This window comes from Drosophila rhopaloa, unplaced genomic scaffold, assembly GCF_018152115.1.
Source record: "Drosophila rhopaloa isolate 14029-0021.01 unplaced genomic scaffold, ASM1815211v1 contig_167, whole genome shotgun sequence".
Taxonomy (NCBI): Eukaryota; Metazoa; Arthropoda; class Insecta; order Diptera; family Drosophilidae; genus Drosophila; species Drosophila rhopaloa.
Genome location: NW_025335047.1, coordinates 3198339 through 3218204, shown reverse-complemented (window position 1 = coordinate 3218204; position 19866 = coordinate 3198339). Strand labels below are relative to the sequence as shown.

The 19866-nt window shown below is 44.8% G+C and overlaps 1 protein-coding gene across 1 annotated transcript; it reads right to left on the bottom strand.

Moving 5' to 3' along the window:
• Positions 1-5234: 5234 nt before the first annotated feature.
• Positions 5235-9156, bottom strand: LOC108046815 (protein fork head). Its single transcript, XM_017126724.2, is given in 2 exon segments — positions 5235-8335; positions 8338-9156. Coding segments are annotated over 2 exon segments (2094 nt in total). The 5' UTR covers positions 8452-9156; the 3' UTR covers positions 5235-6355.
• Positions 9157-19866: the final 10710 nt, after the last annotated feature.

The window sequence follows — 19866 nt, the reverse complement described above, 5'->3', positions numbered from 1 at the left end:
TGCAAACACAGATACACTCGCACACATCGAGACTCGTAAGTGGCAGGGAATTTGTCATTAATTGTGAATTAGATTGCATGAAACTGTTGCCTGTGCCAAATTTGTTTATCCTTGTTTTGTGCCCGTTGTTGTGTGGATCGCATTCAATCACTCACTCGTCCATTTATGCAGTGAGGCGTTTTCCGCAAACAACGGATCGGATGGGAAACATGTTCATGTCCATTTCCGCTATCCGCTATCCGCAATCCGTAACAGGAACTGCCACGCCCACTTCCACGCCCGATTTCACATTAATTTCGCCTGCGTATGCAAATACATTTTCAAACAAATCGAATTAATTTAATACGATATTTTGATTTGATTTTTGCCAAATGTTTTTCCCCTGTTTGTGATGATGTTTGGGCGCATTAACTTAATTGCATTTAAATGAAAAACATAGCAAGTGCATTTCGTGCGAGTTTTAATTAAAACAAAAATAAATAATCAATCAGCCGGAATATTGACCCCTTTCCGGAAACTCTTTTCCGTGGTAGCATATCCAATAAGACTTTCTGCCGCTGGCCACACAGGATCCGCTGCTCTGTGTTCATTCATCATACTCAGCTCCTAATGAGTTACCCCATTCCCTAGATCCCATTTTCCACCCACCACTCGTTGGCCTGTCAAAACGCAATTTGATTATTAGATGCCATCCATGTGGTCGTCTGAAATTTCATCCAATCGAATGGGCTGCTGCTCCACGATAAAGGTGTGTTCGAACTGCCAATCGATAAGCCGCCTTCCCTGGTACATCAGTCACTGTCACCCCACCACCCACCAACCACAAATGGGCAACCACCAACTCCCCCATCCCCATCCCCATCCCTATACCACCTCCACATGCCGAAACGTGATTAATGCGTTGACGTTGCAGCTAAGCCCGCTGTTGCCGGCCATCAACAGCAGATATAGTCCAAGATATCGGCCGAAAACGTATGGCAGCAAGCTTTTAGATAATGCCCACCAGATTTCACACCCAGCCCACAGAGATTTGTAATGTTTTGATTGCCGAGAGGACGACGACGACGCGTGTCACGACTTTTGGTCCATGGCAAGGAACTCTTTACGGCGGACACGTGCCAGCAGTTGGGAGCGTAAGGTTTCGCGGATTAATTTCAATTTGCTAGTGGAAAAACCGGGGTGGAAGTGGGGGAGACTGCAGAGCTTTGCTGCTAATTATGTGTGGAATGTTTTAGATAAACAAAAAGAGTGAACAATGCAGCAAGGAAACAGGCTGCAGCAGGAAAAAGGACAACCGGGGCCACTTGGCCGCTGGATGTTGCTGGTGGGTGTTGCTGTTGCTGGCGCTGTGTTGCTGCTGCTGATGTTGCTGGCCTAATCCGTAAGTGTCGTTCTCAAGCACGCAGCAGCGGCAGGCGCTGATAGAGCACACACACAGCACGGCCGCGCCAAAAGGACACTAAGGACATCGACCCCCCCCCCATTTGCCCATTTCCTTCATAATGATGTGGCGCTGTCGACATCGACGTGTCATCGACAACCGGCAACGGTTTTGGGTGGGGTCACAGTCACAGTCACAGCAGAGCACAGAACAGCACAGCACAGCACAGCACAGCCACAGCCTGTTGGTCAGAGATAACAGCAATTTATTTTCAAGTCATCATTTTAATTATCCCGTTCGCAATGCTGGCATAACCTTGCGTTCTGGGCGCGGCTGGCATTAAAACGTGACAACACCAACACAGCGGATGGCAAACCATCGCATGGATGGCAGCCATTTTGCTCATTAAAATATAATATGTATTTTTTAATTTCAGAGAAATGTTTGCACAAAAATTTTCTCGAAACAAAGTTGAGAGCCACACCGCCACCGCCGCCGACGTTGTCTGTTCCTGCCCTCACGGGGTCCTTTTCCTTTTACCAGAACGTTACCCCCCTCCCCCACTTAGTTTTTCCGGGCCTTGTACATTTCCATCTTTTATTCCCTGTCTGTCTCTGGCTGCAGCTCAACTGGAGCCCGAAAATCCTTTTTTGTTTCATTCCCTTTTTTTTCTTTTTTCTTTTTCCATTTGCCTGGTCCTGGCCCCACCCACCGGGCCTAACCCCAAAAAACCCCGCCATTCCAACGCCCACTCAACCCATCCGCCATCATGCGTTTTTATAACCGGAAGCGTTCATGAGAAAGTTTCCGCTTTCATAACCGAATTTTAATTAACTTTCGAAAACCTAATTACAAAGTATTATTATAATGAAAAAGCAGTGCACAAAGCGAGTGGAGCGCCGAGAGGCGGATGAGGGTCCATGGGGTTCCACGTAGAGACGGCACCATCCAGCCAACCCAGCCAACCGAGCGAGAGCTGCCCCTGCAGCGACATCCACGACTACATCCTCCGCTGCTCCAGCCTGCGACCCACAAGATTTATACACTGAGACAAAGAGGAAGATCTATCCTTAAAGATCTAATTTGTTAGCAAGTAAGACATAGATCACCTTGAAATAGTAATGAACTTTCTATGTTGTTGTATATATGAACTTATAACTTTCATGCAACTAAATATTTAAATTATCTTTACTTTCTGAAAATTAGAATATAGAGGTTAAAATATAAAATAGTAACTTTTTACGTAGGTAGGCAATGTGCATGGAAGACTTAACTTAACTTCTAAGCAATCATATTTTGTAAGTTGAATGTTTAAGTACACTTTAAGTATATATCACTATTAACACGTTAACGTAACCGTAATCACCTTTTTATCCCAGTGTACGTGCGCTGTCTTTGAGAGCCTTGGTTTACGGGGAAACGGGAGAAGGATGATGGAGCTCGGAGGATAGCAAAGGCACTACTTCCTGTGTATCCATCCGGCATAAGCTCAGGAAAAAAGGGTTGCCCGACCACTTTTTCTACGCTGGCAGAGATTCTCCCCCACTTTGTATGCCCCAACTTGGCAGTGTCTCGTTTTAAAATTAAATATTCCATTAGAAAATTACTACAAGATTGTGGTTCTTTATTAGCAGCAACAACAGCAGCCAGGACTTTTGGTTGGAAACTCAACCGAATTCAACTTTGTTGCCACAATCTCTGTGCGGGAAAACCAAGCGAAAACTAAAATTCGGTTGCTTTATAAAATGCCCCGAACAACTGTCTGAAACTTTCGCCTCTGAATGCAATTTAAACTCTGAATTTTTGGTAAATTTAGCTTATGCAAATAATACATTTTATCAAATAAAAGCATGCACATAATATTGAATGCGGGGGTTCACAGACATGCGATGACTTCCATGGCACTGTGGCCATCATCAATTTTTAATGACCAGGCGAATGTCAGGACAATTTTTCCTATTTGCCAATATTCCAAATGGTTTTGTTTTGCAAGTTTCGCATGCAGAGTTTAAGTCGAACTTGTTTATGAAAATAGAATTTTAAATCTGTCCTGGGCAAAAGTAATTGCAAATTGATGGCGGATCGGCAGCTTAGTGAGTGTCTGTGCGACGGGGCATTTATGAATAGATATAGATATGGAATATAGCTGGGCCGCCTTGTCTAGCGAGCTCAACAAACTCTGGAAACCCCGTCATACACACTCCCGTGTATTTCAGCGTCTTCAGCGCGCATGTCTGGCATTAGGGCATCGATATATAAATTGTGGGCAGGCTCGGTGGGGGTTCGAGTGGGTGGTTGGGCGGTTGGGTGGTTGGGCGATTGTCAGTTTAGCCGAACCAACCCCAAAACACAGATTTCCTAAGCCAGCCCAGATGGGGTTGTTTGCTAGCCGGGGCAAAATGAAGAAACTCCGCCACAGCGCTGACAGTCACAATGTCAAGGAAAAATCGAAATTGAAGCGACAACAAACCCAGCGCCATTTTGTTGTCGCTTTTAGAGACCGAGACCGAGACCCAGACCAAGTCCCCAGTCCCCAGACCCCAGACCCATTTCCAGTCCCATTCCCCAACCATCCCCAGGCGAACAACAAAGCGAGCTCTTTATGGAACAGCTCCAGTCGGGTTGGAGGCTATAAAAAATGTATTAAAGCCAGTCGTCCGTCGCCCACATGCACATGTATAAATAAAATGTCGCTTATAGATATATAGAAATGGTGACCTTCCTGCTTAATTAAAAAAGACAACAGCTCGTCAAACATGCCCCAACTCTGCCGTTTCTCCCGATAAGTGAACTCTAATGTCGACGGAATGTCCGAGAATCATAGGACCCGGGATCGTGGATTCTTCCAAATGAATCACACCGATGTTAATCAACGGTGGATGGTTACTGGTTACTGGTTCGCCAGGGGGAATTGCGTCGGATCAGGCTCCGTGGGTTGTTTATACTGCGGAGATAAGGTCCACGATAGGGAAGGCACTCCATACTCGTAGTCGTACTGCTCCATGAATATTACTAGAAAGCAAACAAAATGGAATAGTGGCGGGCAGAAAGTCGACTTCCCTCCCCGTTTTCGGGAAGAGGGCAGGGTTGATGGGTTGTTGGGCTGTTTGGGTTGGGCTGAGATGGGTTAGTCAGTATGTCAGGTCCGGGGGTTCCATCCATCCCGATGTTGTTTACCTTCTTGTTCCGTTGCAATTTATGAGTGCGCTGCGATAAGGGTTTATCATCGGGTCGCATACGAGTGCAGTATAGTGGAAAACTGCACTCTGCATCTGAGTGACACCGATAAGATAGCGTCTCCTGGAACTGTTTGGCTATCGGTCGTTCAATTCGAATTCGTTGCATTGATATAGTCGTCGATGTAGATAGTGGCTAGGCCCAGAGAGGCAACCCAATCAATATATAAATGATTGTTGGAGGTCAGTTGTTTAAATCAACAAAGGTGTCCCCTATGATGGCTGGGAAATGAAAACTAATTTATGATTTCTTTTTTTTCCTTTTTTCTTGTATTTCAAACATTAAAATAGTCGATTTTGTTGTCGTTGACGTTGTGTTTGTGTTTTGCATGATTTATAATAATATTAATTTTTACTAGCTTTAGAGTTGGATTTTAATTCTTGCATTGACATTTATTGAATTTTATATTGTGTATTTTACAATAATTTTCATTTGTTTCTGTGTCAGTGTGTGTTTATATTTAGACTATTTTTTATCAAGTTTAATTAATTAGCTTAGCTCAATGTAAAAATGGGTCTTTGTTTTGTGTTTGCATTTCGTTTTTTGTTTTTTTCATTACGCACAATATAACTAATATTAAAAATTATTGAATAATAATTGCAGTTTTTTCGCTTTTTATGTGATTTTTTTTTCCTTTTGTGTTTTGCTTTCATTATTTATGCTAATTAAATGTTAAATGCTATACAATATTTATATTTATATTATATTTACTTTCAAGTGGTGTGGCATAATTTCATACAATTTGATTAATTCTCGAGTTAGTTAAAAGTTGCAAGTGGGGCCTTAGTTATGTTGGTTTTTTTTTGTTTTTTTTTTGAGGGGGGGAGGTTGCTTAAAGGTATCTATTTATAGATTATTTACAAAATGCCTTAGCCTAACGAATTCGTACAACAACAGAAGACACACAATGTAAATGAAATGCGGGATTTTGCGATACATTTGGCGTATATCGATGCGCGTATATATATAAATGGGATTTTGATAAATTATTCAATAAAAACGTGTCGTTTCCTTATGCATGGCCAGATTTTTGTTGCTTAGATAGTTTGAAGATTCTTAGGGTGTTTGCTGGGCTGCTGCTGAATATGATGATTTAGATTTTAGATTTCTTTTTGGTTTTGATCATTTGCGATTCGAATTCGATTGCGATTGCCTTTGGATAAAGGATTTAGTATTTGTATCTCTCTTTTTGGGACTGCTTTAGTTAAGGTTTTTGTATTCTGAAAGAACATTACACACGATCCCTTCTCTCTCTCTCTCTCTTTCTCTCTCTATATATCTCTATACCTTTCTGTTCTCCACTCGGTGTTACATTTAAAATGTTTAAATTTTTAGTTATAACCGCTTTGATTGTTATTGCTTGTTTCGAAACAACGAAAACAAATGGCACGGAATTATTATTTTGTATTTGTATTAGCAAAACGTAAAAATGTTAACAAAAGTTCTGCTGCACTTACAACTACATCACTTTTTCTTTCGCTCCTCCTCGAATTAACGGATTAACCTAAGCCCCCCGGGAACAGAATGGTGTTTTGTATTGGAACTGGACAACTCAAAAAGGCAGCGTCTCGACCCCTCGGCCCCTCCATATGTACAAGTGCGAGTCGCGGCCAGAACTTGAGAACTCACGTGCTCAAAGGATGCGACTGGGCGGTCGACCAGGTGCTAAAAGCCACTGGCACTGCACTCGCTAATTGGCAGGCCAGCGACCAAGCCGCTGCCCGTCGATCCCTACAGCTACAGCAGATTCTGCAGGGCGGCGGCCCCGTTGAAAGTCAGGCTGTGATTCCAGTTCCGGTAGCCCGCCGCCGCGGCATATTGCTGGTAGTTGTTGTACAACTGCTGCTGCGCCGCCTGGTGTTGCTGCAGTTGCTCCTCGCTCAGATCGCTGGTGATGTTCGAGGAGTCCTCCTGCTGCAGCTCCTGCAGCAACTGTTGCTGCTGGTGGTGTTGCTGCTGGGCCTGCTGTTGCTGATGCTGCTGGTGTTGCTGGTGCAGCTTCTGTGAGTAGTTAGATCCTGAACCCGATCCTGATCCCGATCCCGATCCTGAGCCCGAGCCCGATCCCGATCCCGCCTTGCCGCTGGCCTTGGCTGCTGATGTTGCTGGTGTGTTGGAAGCGGATGTCAGTTGCTGCGCCGCCTGCTGCTGCTGCTGCAGCTGCTGCTGTTGCTGCTGTTGCTGCTGCTGCTGCTGCTGCTGCTGGTGCTGCTGGTGTTGCTGGTGCTGCTGCTGCAAGTGCTGTTGCTGCTGCGAGCGCAGCATCTGCTCCGCGCGTCCTTAAGCCAGCGGGTATTGGTGATGTCACAAGCTCGTGGTTCCGGCGGGCGCATGGTAGCCGAGGCTCTGGTAGTAGGAGTCCTGGCCTAAGGCAGCGTGTGAGTTGGTCAGCGGACTGAGGGCGTTGTAGCCGGCGTACTGGCTCATGTCGTACATCTTGATGTCCGCCTTCGACTCCGTGGGCAGCAGGCGGTTGATGGAGAACGGGTGGCTGGAGGGCGTGTAGCCGGAGGGCTCCTGCTTCAGCGGATGCATCGAGGAGTGGTAGTCGCTGATCAGCGACGGGTGGCACCGGTTGGCCATCATCGCCGTCAGCTCCTCCTGCTGCAGTTGGTGGTGCTGGTGGTGGTGGTGGGTGGGCACGTGCTGCGGCTGCTGGCTGAGGCACAGCTCGGCGTTGGCGTGCAACATGGCCAGTGCCTCCGCATCCTTGCTGTGCGCCGCACTCAGCACATTCACCCCGGCGATCGATGCCCCGCCCGCCTCCTTGTGGTGCTGGTGGTGGTCCAGCCGGCTGTGGTGGTGATGGTGCATATGGTGCGAGTCCTCGTGATCCTTCTTGCCCGGACTGGTCGCTTCCAAACTGCTGTGCGACGGACTCTTGTGCAGCTGCCGAATGGCCTCCTTCTTCTCGTCCTTGAACCGCTTTTGCCGCCTCAGGTAGCACCCGTTCTCGAACATGTTCCCCGAGTCCGGGTGCAGAGTCCAGAACGATCCCTTGCCCGGCTTGTCCGGCGTCCTGGGGATCTTCACGAAGCAATCGTTGAAGCTCAGCGAGTGCCGGATGGAGTTCTGCCAGCGCTGCTGATTCTGCCTGTAGAACGGAAACAGGTCCATGATGAACTGGTAGATCTCCGAGAGCGTCAGCATCCGGGTGGGGTTATTCTGGATGGCCATGGTGATCAGCGAGATGTAGCTGTACGGCGGCTTGGCGTGCGTGTAGCTTCTCCTGTAGGTGGTGGGCTTGTCCACGCGCGATCTGCCCAGCGAATTGGGCGAGCCCGTCTCCATCTCCCGCGATCCCGGCGGCATGGCCCCGTAGGTGCCGCTCAGTCCCGCCGCCGACATGGCCATGCAGCCGCCCATGTTGCCCAGCGGAGATCCCATGCTGGCGTAGCTCATCGAACTGGGGGTCATGCAGTTGCCGCCCATCGAGTTCATGGCCGCCGCACCCATGCTCCCGTTCATGCTGGCGTTCATGCTGGCGCTCATGCTGGCACTCATGCTGGCACTCATGCTGGCGCTCATGCTGGCCACCGCCGCCGCCGAGTCCAGGACGCTGGAGCTGAAGGTGGCCGCCGCCTGTGGCGAAACGGAGGACATGCCGCCCACCGGCAGGCCCATGCTGTTCATTGTGTAGGCGGAGCGGGCCAGGGGACTCATGGTGCCGCCGTTGCTCGTCGGATTCGGGTTCTGGTTGCTGGGCGGCGGGGGCCACCGCCTCCTCCGCCGCCGCCTCCCCCTCCACCGCCCCCGCCGGAGGGAGGACCGCCCGAACTGGCCATGCTCACCGGAGCACTGCTGGGCGGCGGCTCCGCGTAGAGCTTCTGCATGATGTCAATGGTGGTCTGGTGGGGGCTACCCTTCAGAAAGCTGTTCAATAGTTGCGCCGTTATGTTGCCGGCTTTTGGACGCGCTGCCCTCTGGTCGATCGATGGAAAAGGCAACGCGTTGTGCACAACGCGTTATTATAAACGAAAAAATGAAAAGTGTGCGTGAAACGTGGCTTTGTTTTCGATATATAAATCTCAATGCACTAACACTGCCTCAATGGATTTGCATTTTTCTGGCATTTTATCGAGAGCACTCGGCGCACTTGTTTGTCACTTGTTTGTTTTGGGCTGGCGAAAGTTCTAAGCTTTTGTTTGTGCACACTCGAACACTGCGATTAATTTATTTGTGCGGGATATATAAAATAATGCGGCTCTATATATATTATTTGCTATTTTGATTTTGATTCTTTTTCTTTACTTTTCTTTGCTTTATTTTATTTTTGTTGTCTGCCGCACGGCGCGGCCACAAAACACCGACGCACGAACGTGGATATTTAGCTGGCTGTTGGCCACTGAAGTCTGAAGCTGGGAGCTGGAGCACTGAGGTTGCTGTGTGCTGGGTGCTGCTGCTGTTGCTGCTGTTGCTGATGTTGCTGATGTTGCTGCTGCTGCTGCTGGTCCGCTCGAGTGTCTCTTTGGCTTGAGCTCTTGAATGTGACTGTTTGCAGAGGGGAACGCTTGTCTACTATTTGGCTTGCGCTTGCTGCCAACAAATATTGTTCGAGCCGCGCTCAAGTGCCGACGTCGGCAGCGAGCGACGCCGACCGAGGCAGCGGCGGCGGCCGAGGCAGCAACAACTCCGACTCGTTCTCACCAATGGCCCGCTGGATAGTGCGTCTCACCACCGGCGAGGAGTTACCAATGACAGGCGGCGGTTCTCTTACGTACACAGTGGTGCGTCGGCGCAAGCGCATTGGTCCGTTGGCCTCTTGTGACAACAGAGCAGTGCCGGTTGCCAGGCAACTGGCCCAGAGGGGGCGTGGCCAATGGCCAGTGAGCAACGCCCTCCACTCACACACCCTCACAGATGCAGATACACAGATAGGCATACGGATAGAGGCAGAGATACAGACACACATACAGATACAGTTATACTCGGCTAATGCTGAGCGACGCCATGTTACAGTTAACGATTTTCCCTAATGCGATCAATAATCGCTCGCTCTCGTTCTCGCTCTCGCTCTGGAGCGGTAGCCGAAAATGGAAAAAAGTGTAGGGAAAATAGAAGATAGACGGGGTCTGGAGACGGGAATCGGAATCTCTGGGGAGACTGAGACTCCGACGACGCTCTGTTTTGCCAGAGAATGTGAGAAACAAAAAGTACGCCTTGGCTCCCAAAGAAGACATTTAATAATATGTGTGTGCGGTGTGTGTGTGGTGTGTGTGGTGTGTGCGGTGTGTGTTTTTTGTTCTGTCAGTTTTTTCCGCATTTCAGCGCTCGTTCGTTTGGCTTTTTTTGAGGTTAAGGTATGCCAATGTCACTCTCATTCATTCCCATTCGCATTCGTGGCGAGGCATCGCGACCGGCAGCAGCAGCAGCAGAACACAGCGGCGCAGTTCTCCTTTTTGGCCAGTCATTGCGAAAGTGACCCAGTTCTGGAGGCCCAGGTCCAGGTCCACATCTCAGCCTCACATCTCACACATCCTACCTGAGTGCCCGAAATATCCGCAGTTCATTGATAGCGCGTGCTGGCGGATACTTCCTGGTACTACACTCACCCATCCATCCATCCACGTTTATGGCCACGGATAAAACGCATTTTAATTTCGGCCATAAACCAGACGCCTTTCATTGTGCATATTCTCCGCTTAACCCTTTCGCCCAGCCAAGTGTATTTGTGTGTCTGTGAGTGTGTATGTCCTCTACAGTGTGTGTGTGTGTGTGAGCCAGGCTCATTATTGCGGCCATAAACGGACAATTGTCTCGTTTCTCAATGAAAGTTTTTACTCAATTAAGATCTACCTGAGTGGGAGGAAATGCGGGGAATTTCCGCAACACGCTTCCATTTCTCAATGCAGCAGTTCCATTTCCTCTCACATTTTCATAGTCTACATCTAGGCGCATGGTCCTTAGATTCATAACATCGTCTTAAACGCGATTCTTAAAATGTTCTATTTTCATGTAAATACATTTTCCAATTACAATCAATAAGTATTTATGAATTATTATTATTTAAATTTATTATAAAAGGAAAAACCGTTCTGGTAGTCAAATTTTCTTTGTTTTGAGTCTTCGAGTTAGAAGACTATATTATAGTGTTGAGTACTTTCAAATGTATTTACAAATGAAATCACTTGGTAATATCATCTTTTTTCTAGTAAAAGATATGATTCACGATCACGTTAATAAAAACCATTTCCGTTGTACATTAGATCTACTGAGAAATCATCCTCACTATAATGATACAAATATTTAAATAACAATCTGATAATTATTATCAGATCCAAGATAAGATAAAAGGTAAATGAAAGTGATTCAGAAACAATCGCTTTTAAAATCCGAATGAATTACAGGAATCCCCGTATCTAAAATGTGTTTCCTTTCCACTTCATCTGACCTGCCCCATTCGGATATCTATATCCCATCATCATGATCATTAGACACCAAACACTTTAGGCGACTGAACACATATGTACCCAAATGTTTATGTGCACTTCTAATAACCGTAATGTGCTTAAATATTTAATATTTTTATTGTATTTCACAGGCAATTCAAGTGGCTTTGGCTCATTAATGTTTGCGGTGTGGGCGGGCGCATCAAATGTGTGCTTTTTTTGGCGTAGACTCTCTGCAAATAGTAATGCCAGGCAGTCCAAAAATTGTGTATTTATTTACCTTTTAGTCATTTATCTATTTATTTATTTGCTTTAAAAGCGCGCCACTGTAGGTCGGATCCGTTGACGTTTCGGTTTGCGTTTCGGTTGCGTTTTGCAGCGGTACGATTTGATACAGTTGGTTCGGCTGCACTCGGCGGCAAATCGGGTCTAAGCCATGCTCAAACTTTTTAATTCGTTTCAATTGTTTGGCGCCCCAATGGCCCCCTGCATCCCCAGATGGATATTTATGGAAAATATTTGCTTTGCTACTTTTTTCCCGACGTTGTTTTGATTTTGTTGGTGGTGGAGTTGTGTGTTGATATGGCTTTAAAACGCTGCGCTTTCTGTTTGTTTTAAGCATTTGTGTGACGCATGCGCCGTGTGGCAATGACTTTACAAAAATATATCTATCAAAGCATTTGACCAACATTTCTCAAATAGATGACGTCCAACGACCGACGGTGGCATGTATCCGTATCTGTATCTATATCGGTGTATCGCCGTAATATGTATAATATTTATTTTTATTGTTATTATTTGTTATTGTTGATTTATTTGTTTGAACAATATTTTCACACAAATTAAAATACCCGGCCGCATATGAATCCACACCATCGCACATCGGACATTGGACATCGGACGACGAGCATCAATGTCGTTTAAACGGTTTTTCGTTGTTTTATTTGTTTTGTATTTTTTGGCTTAACCCAATTATCGGCGCTCATTAGTGATTATTAAATCATTTGCAACAGCAGCAGATGATCACAACGTTCTAATATGCAGCGCAAACAAATCGAGATCTTGCATTCGTTTACTTGGCGTTTCTCTTTGGGATAATTACATGATTTTACCATATAACGACTTAGATAACAAATGCAAAAAAGGAGAGGGATTTTCCATACATTTCGTTTGTCCCATTTAACATATACACATGTCGACTAGCCGGTTTTGATTAGCAGTTGAATCTTGTTTCTGCTCTTTTTAACTAATTATTCATTCATTTGTATCAACATTTCCATGAAATTGATTAGAGAAAAGTTTTTAAATATGTTTTTAAATTGTCTCTTTTATTGTAAAATATAATTTTTCTCAAATTCATTTTCAAAATTGTGTTCTTTAAATAAGAATTATAATTTAGATTTTTACTTATATTGCATTGATTATTTTACTTGAACATTTTTTATAAAAATTCCAAAAGCAAAAAATTTACCAAGTGTTTCAGATAAGAAAAATATTATTTTCTTACGACTTTGATGTTTAATTTGTATTTGCAGAGTTTATGGGCATTGAGAATTTGAGGTGTATCTGCTAGGTATTTCGCCATGGGTCTATGAATCGGTATCCGTATCTGCGGCTGCGTGTGTATCTAGGTCTTTGCACTGCGTGTGCCGTAATGAGCGTTACCATAAAAGCGTCTTTTGTTTTACGACCGCATTGCGCGCGTGTTTACCGTAGAAACAATGCCAATTTTATGGCTGCCCCTGCCACGCAGACAATTGCTGGAGAACCGCATCCCGGCAGTCCAGCATCCGCCGATATGTATATAGTATATAGTACATACTATATGTTGTAGGTGTACCTCACCCAAAGGTGAAACGAAACTAGAGCAATCGGTTGGGAAAAGGGTGATGGCGAGCGGGACGCTGCATTAATTAGGTTTAAGGATCGGGATGGAATGGGGTGGCGATTACTTTCTTCGGGGCCATAAAACTCGGATGGACTCAACTGGCGGCTCTTATCTAAATTAGGATGTTGCTTGTTTGCGGCTGTGTCTGCACATCGTTGCCACTATTTGCGTAGGTGTTTCATTTCCGTTTCACAATTTATCTGGCGTACTCAGCAGCGCACCTTTTGCCGCCTCGAGATTTTCCTTTTCCCTACTTTCACATGTGATTTTCTTTGTTGTCTTATCAGTTTTTGGCGCGTCAGTCGTCAGCCGTCAGCCGTCGTCGTCGTGATTCACATTTTCCCTGGCTGCCTCGGTGCTGTTTGCCTTCAAAAACTGCACTTCCTCAGGGGCCAAAGACGCGGGTCGATTCACCCGATGCAGTTTTTCTAGGCGAGGGAATTTGGCGCATTTGGGGTGCGTGCCTTATCGGAGACACTACGATATCGCATAAATCACAGCCTAGTCGCGGTTTTGCTTGATTATTTCCATTTTTATCTATTTCGCTGCGGTCGGCTATAAAGTTTCTGGTTTTTATCTTTGTGCAAACACGGGAAAGCTGCGCTATTAAGGCCCTGGCGACCTTATTTCCTCTGGCCCCAAGAAAACAGCAAATTCTATTCTTTTAATTAAAAGACTCAGGCGGAAAAGAGCCCCTCCCACAAAATCCAAACATTGAGGTCAGCACGGCAACGGATTTTAACGATAAAGTATTAAGTTTTTATGGATTAAAATCTGTATTTACCAAAACTTAGAAAGAAAAAAACAATTTTTTAGGATTATTCGATTTTTTCCCTTTCTCACAATTACTATATTATTTTTTCCTGTTCTCCGATCTTTTTCGAAATTCTTATCGTTATATGTAAAATATTTAATATGTTCATTGAACTTCATTTAAACTATGCTAAACAACTATTTTTAAAGAATAATAACAGATAAATAAATATAATTAAATAATAGTCTATTTAATAAAACATATTTCACAAAACCATTTTGAAATCCAGCATAATTACATAATTAATGGATTTTATTGACAAATATTTATATATAATTTTGACCAATTTTCTAAATTTGTTTACACAAAATGAACGGGAACTTTGCACTTCCCGTTTATTCGCTTTTTAAGTTATTTTCCAAACAAATTATTTTTTGGCACAAATCGACTGGAGTGGCTTAATTGATTAGGAGCCGGTTTTCTCCCACCAAACCAGTTTATGCAACCCCAAACTACGGAGGCGATTTCGAGAATGACCAAATGACCACCACCACCGCCCAAACTGATCATGCGAAAGAATGTTTTGTTCAGCTCCCGGCCGAACATCGAGATTTGTTTTTGTGCGCTCCCCTCAAAATACTCATGCAACTTAGCACATGGCTGCTAATTATTTATTCGTTGCCTGAAAAATTAACTTTCCAGCGCTGGGGCATTGTAGTACGCCAGTGGCGACAACGAGACTGCTGCCAGTTTTATAAAGCCCAAAAAATGTGTTTTTTATCTACCTATCTATCTAACAATGTGTTACGGACTGAGCCTGGGCCCAGAAGCCTCCCGTGTTCAATGACGAGCGTTGCGGCAGCCGAAAAGCTGTCAAATTGTCGAAAAATTATTGTTATCGTGCTGCCGCGTTATTGAGTGGCCGTGTTCACACGAAGCTCCAGCTCAAGATACAGATACAGATACAGATACTGCGACAGAGATACATTTGTATCTACACATGTCCGTACAAACAATTCAATTAATTGTTGTGGAGCGGAATATGTCACGTCGGTTAGGGATATGGATGGATGGTTGGCTTTGGAAGGGGCGTATTTCGGGGGAGGTAAGCCCGAAACTTTTCGGTAGTTTATTGATTTACAAGCTCTGGGGTCCCCTATCGCAGATAGATGCAAGTTTATGGGTGGCGTCCACTTCGGGAACTGGAACTGAAACTGAAACTGGAACCGACTTATCGCGGCGGCGTTGTGATTTTTGGAGTGTCGAAACGCCAAAGCAAATATGATTGGAGTTTTATTTACTCAGCCCCGTCCGATTGGGTCTTAATTACTTCCGAAAACAATGACAACCGATGACCAGTGGCGATACGAGCTGTACGAGCCAAGTCCCCGAGCATTAATCAATTTACAACGAGATTTAAGCAATGGCATCGGTAAATAACAAAATAAATACAATTTGAATACCGGTTTGTCATTTTCTGGCTATCATTCATAAACTTTTGCCCGGCTGACATGAAAATTAGCTCTTCAGCCAAGGCAGACAGCGCAGAGATCGCTGAGTCTAAGGCTGGAACTCCGAGGCTGAAGAGCTGCAGACTGTGGAGTTGGAGATGGAGTTGGAGACGGAGTTGGAGTTGGAGATGGCGATGGAGACCTGAAGAGCACCCGTCCCCATGGCTGTTGATCATGGTGATGACTGCGTAAAAACGAAAAGTAAAAACACCAAACTGGCACAGCTTTAGATGCTTGAGATGTGTTGGCCGTTTGTGTTAATCCCATCAAGACCCAGCACATTATGAAGTAGCAACACCAGCAACAATAACAGCAGCACCACCAGCATCGGCCTAGCATAAACTGGAGCTGCACTGGAGAAAAATTGATGACCAAAGCCAAAATCAAATCTCAAAGTTCTCTGCTTAATTTTATTGCATAAAAGGAATGTGGTTATTTTGAAATAATACCACCCAAAAATAAATTTAAGATCTAATAACTTGAAGTAAAATTCTAGATTATACAAAAGAAATAAAACTATTTTATTGATGGAAAAATCAATACAATATATGGATTATACTGTGAGTAAAATTGGGTACACTTTTATAAAGTGAGAAAATAAATTTAATTTATATTTACATATATATATCCCAACCTGTTTCTTTTTAATATTCACAAGTATTGTTATTACTCCATATTGTATTGTAATTTCTCCAAGTACTTCGTTTTTTTCTCTGTGTGGAACCTGAAGCTGCGACTGGAGCCCCAAGTTGGAGCTGGAGTTGGAGCTGCATGTGGTGAGTGCTCATGTGCTCCATTGGAGGCTCCATCTCTACATCAACGGCACAAGTGACATAAGTGGCGCTTACCCGATGATGCGTGCGCATCCAACGAGCAGCCAAAAGTCAGCCCAGAGCTCCGAGCTTGTCTTCATTGTTTTGTAAGAGTCATCACATCGCCAACACGACGATCATCATCATCGTCGGCTTGGTCGTCGCCATCTGGGTTCGCGGTTCCTCCGCTGATAAGAACGTGTGATGTGCCACGGAGTTGTTAAATGCAGCACCACTGCTTCGTGTGTGGTCCATCGATGGCGATTGATAAGAGAATTTTGGATGTACAACTGCTCCATGGATCTGGTCGTCTGGCTGCGACGACTGGCTCTCCTGGTTTTTGGTTTTTGGGTTTTTTGGTTTTGGCCTGGTACGCATGACGTGACGGCCCGCTGACGTGCCAAGTGCCATCGAAAATGGCAAGTCATTGGCATTTCAACTGGACATGCGGCACCCTTGTTAGCCCGAGCTGTCTCTGGGGTTCCAGCTCCGACTGGGACTCTGAATATCTGGCTGTGCGGCGGTGACTGTTCCCGAACGCACATCCTTCGACGCATAACGGGCTGCACAGGATAGCCAACTCCATCTCCACCAAGATGACGCAGCAATCGGTGAAAGCGTTAATTTAATAATGGCCAAAATTGAAACCCAGTCGGTTACAATAATTTGGTGCAATATGGGAAGTATGTGTGGCACCTTTCCGGCACGGGAGGTGTGTTTGTTTTCCCTGTCACTGCTGCCCATAATTGTTACACTCGGCTGCACCAAAGTCAAAGCTACAAAGTCAATGACATCCAGAGCAAATAGCCCAGGAGCCATGCCCGGCAAAACCGAAAGTTTAAATCAATCGATAAGTGAAAGGGAGGGAAACTCAAGGAAAAACTCCTGAGCCAAACTTAGTTACGTTTAAGGAACGGAAATAAAAGTTCTACAAGGATAGGGAATTTTTTGGAGTAAGAGAATGACAATTTTATATTTTGTAAATTTAAGTAATATTAATGAATTCATAATATGTGAGAACCAAGTCTTTCTCTATGACTTTTGATTATAGAACAGACGTCCTGCAGATCTGAGAAATATAGGAATATACATTATGAATATGAGAATGTAATTTTAGGGTGGTGGAAAATAAGACTATAGGTCCTTAAACATTAATTTTAAAATATTTTATACAAATCAATAATTCTTAAAAACGAAATATGGTCAGGATGCAAATTTTCCTTTCGCTAAAAATCAAGTGGCAGTAAAAGCCCGCGACTTTTATTGCCGGCCACAATAATTTGCTAGACAAACAAAGTTCGTCGTGGTGTGGAGCACAACACTTCATAAATAGTTTGCACTTGACAGCTACTGCAGCAGCAGCAGCCGCTGATTTGATTCCTGCCCCAATCCCCTGGTCCCCGGATTTCTGGTGTGAAGTTCTTGTGATTCACTTGGTCGGTGCGAAATCAAAGAGATCTCCAGCCAAGCGGCGGCCAAAAGCATCATAAAAAGATGGTATCTTGTGTCCACCAGAAGAGTTCATTGATTTTCTGTTGGGCAACTCAATCAAAAAGACCAAAAAAGAGAGGTAAAAGAACAAGAATCTGGAAACATAAAACCAAACGAAGAACTTGGGAAAACGCACACGGCGGTGGCACTCTATTAGCACCTTTAAAGCACAATTTACAACAAACATTTACAACTGTCAATTGGCAACAAAGCAGCCGAACAGAACAGATCTGAGCCAAGGCGGAGATCGGCCAAGACCAGCATTGAATTAAGGATACAGGTCACACCGGACGAACAAAGGGACCGCCCGTTTCTGAATCGAAATGGAGATGGTTTTTCGGGAACTGGCCGCTGACGAATCGCCGGCAATTTGTTAGCATTAAACAACAACTAATGGGTGCCATTGATGAGAGCGTGCATCAAGAACCTTTTAATGCCAGTATATATGCACACACACAGTCGTATCTGTCACATGTGTGTGTGTGGTGCAGTTTAAAAACGAAATTAATAAAAATTTCACTTGAATTGACAAAGTGCCCGAACGCCGTGACGTTCAACTGACGACAAGTGCCACTTGACAAGCTGCCGAACTTGAAATTTTTTTTATTATTTCCCTCCGCAGCTCAATATTTCATTGTTGGCCGGCGTATATAGAAGTCTGACTCCTTGTCTGGCTCGATTCGCTGGCTGATTTGTCGACTGGTTGGATGATGTTACCTGTCCCACAGCTAACCTCGTCCCACAGCTGGCGATTAATCTTGACATTGAGTCGCTGTGCGCGGTACACAGATGCAGATGCGGAGACAATAACCCATTGGCATATATAAATTCGATGTCAATAAATAATTTAGCCATCCAATAATGGGGCTCTGATGAGTGTTTATCCTGTGAAGAGGCGACGACGCTCTCACAGTTTGTCCGAAAACGATTGCATGTGAGATCATTATCGTGGGAGCTCACGTGCAGAGCACGCGGCCGATATAAAAGACAAGTGCCAGGACTCGGCAATCCAGGACATGTAAAGGGATGTACAAATAGATTCCCAGGCTGGCGGTGCTGGTGCTTCACGACAAGTGCAGGTCATCATAATCATCGGCATCATCATCGACATCATTACAATGAACCGCAACTACTTTAATTACACTGTTAGCCGCAGGCCAAACTACACTGGCATACACACTTTTTCAAGGGAGTAAATCACAAGTAAAATGTTTGGGCAGCAGTTGGTTGACATGCAGTAAGATTCTTAATATTTACGTTCCTAATTAAAATACCTTTAATTTATAGTATTACAGAACTCAGAAACATCAATTTCAAAAAGAGTTCGAAGGACGTTTATTTATTAAATTATTTCTAAGGACCTATTTGAATATTTCTGTTATATAAAACCATAGAAAAAATCTAATTTAATGTGGAACAAAAATTGTAAAAGTTTTTTGATCCTTGAAGATGTATGTGATTCACAATATCTTTGGCTTATCAATTGAATAAACATTTTAAATGAAAACAAAATCTCTTTTAAATTTTGATAAAGGGTAACATCACTTATTTAAATTAAATTTTTTTCCTGTTTTCAACTTTTAATTTTTGTTTTGTAAGCCCCTAAAAAATACATTCAAATGAACATTTAAATAAATTTCCTATGTAGTCCAGTGTAAGCTGAGGTTAATAACTGTAGCATGCCGTGGGCGTAGGTCGAAGGGGTGGGCGTGCCCCCGCCCGACAATTGTAATGCAAAGCGCGCGCGTGTGTGTGTGTGTGTGGAGTGGACTTCGAACCAGGATCCCCTCGGGCGTATTGCAAAATTCAGTTTCGTTCGATGGCAAAGTTCAGCGTCTCGCCGCTCAAGTGCCAGCCCGCCGGGCTATTGACAGAAATCAAAACGGACCAAGCTGGGCGGGCTCACTGGGATCAGGCCAAATGGCAAGCGTTGCCCAGATTTTTTTTTTGGCTGCCCCCTTCTTCCTTTCCAGATGATGACGTCGTCGTAGTCGGTTGGCGGCTTATCACGGCATCAAAACAAATTCGTTTGAAATTAATGCGGAGATTTGCTTTCATTAGGCGGCTTGCCGGGTGCAAAATGTAGCTGTGTTGGCCAACACAATGGAGAAACCACCAACCCAACACGCTGACGCCCTGAGCTGCGGCTAATCCCTAAGCTAAACTTTTGGCTGGTGGAAGAAGGAAGGTCGTTCCAAGTTTCAGGACCAACCAACCACCCACCCCACCAACACGTGACCCTCGATGGTTAACATGCCACCCCCCCGCCACCCTATTTCGATTGTGTTCCGGAATCGCTTTTTGGGCTGCGTCATCGCTTTGCATTTCGGTGAAGAGTGGCTCTAATGTGACAGTTTAATTGCAGGTGAGGCGCATGGGTCGCGTGGCCAGGGAAGAGCCGCT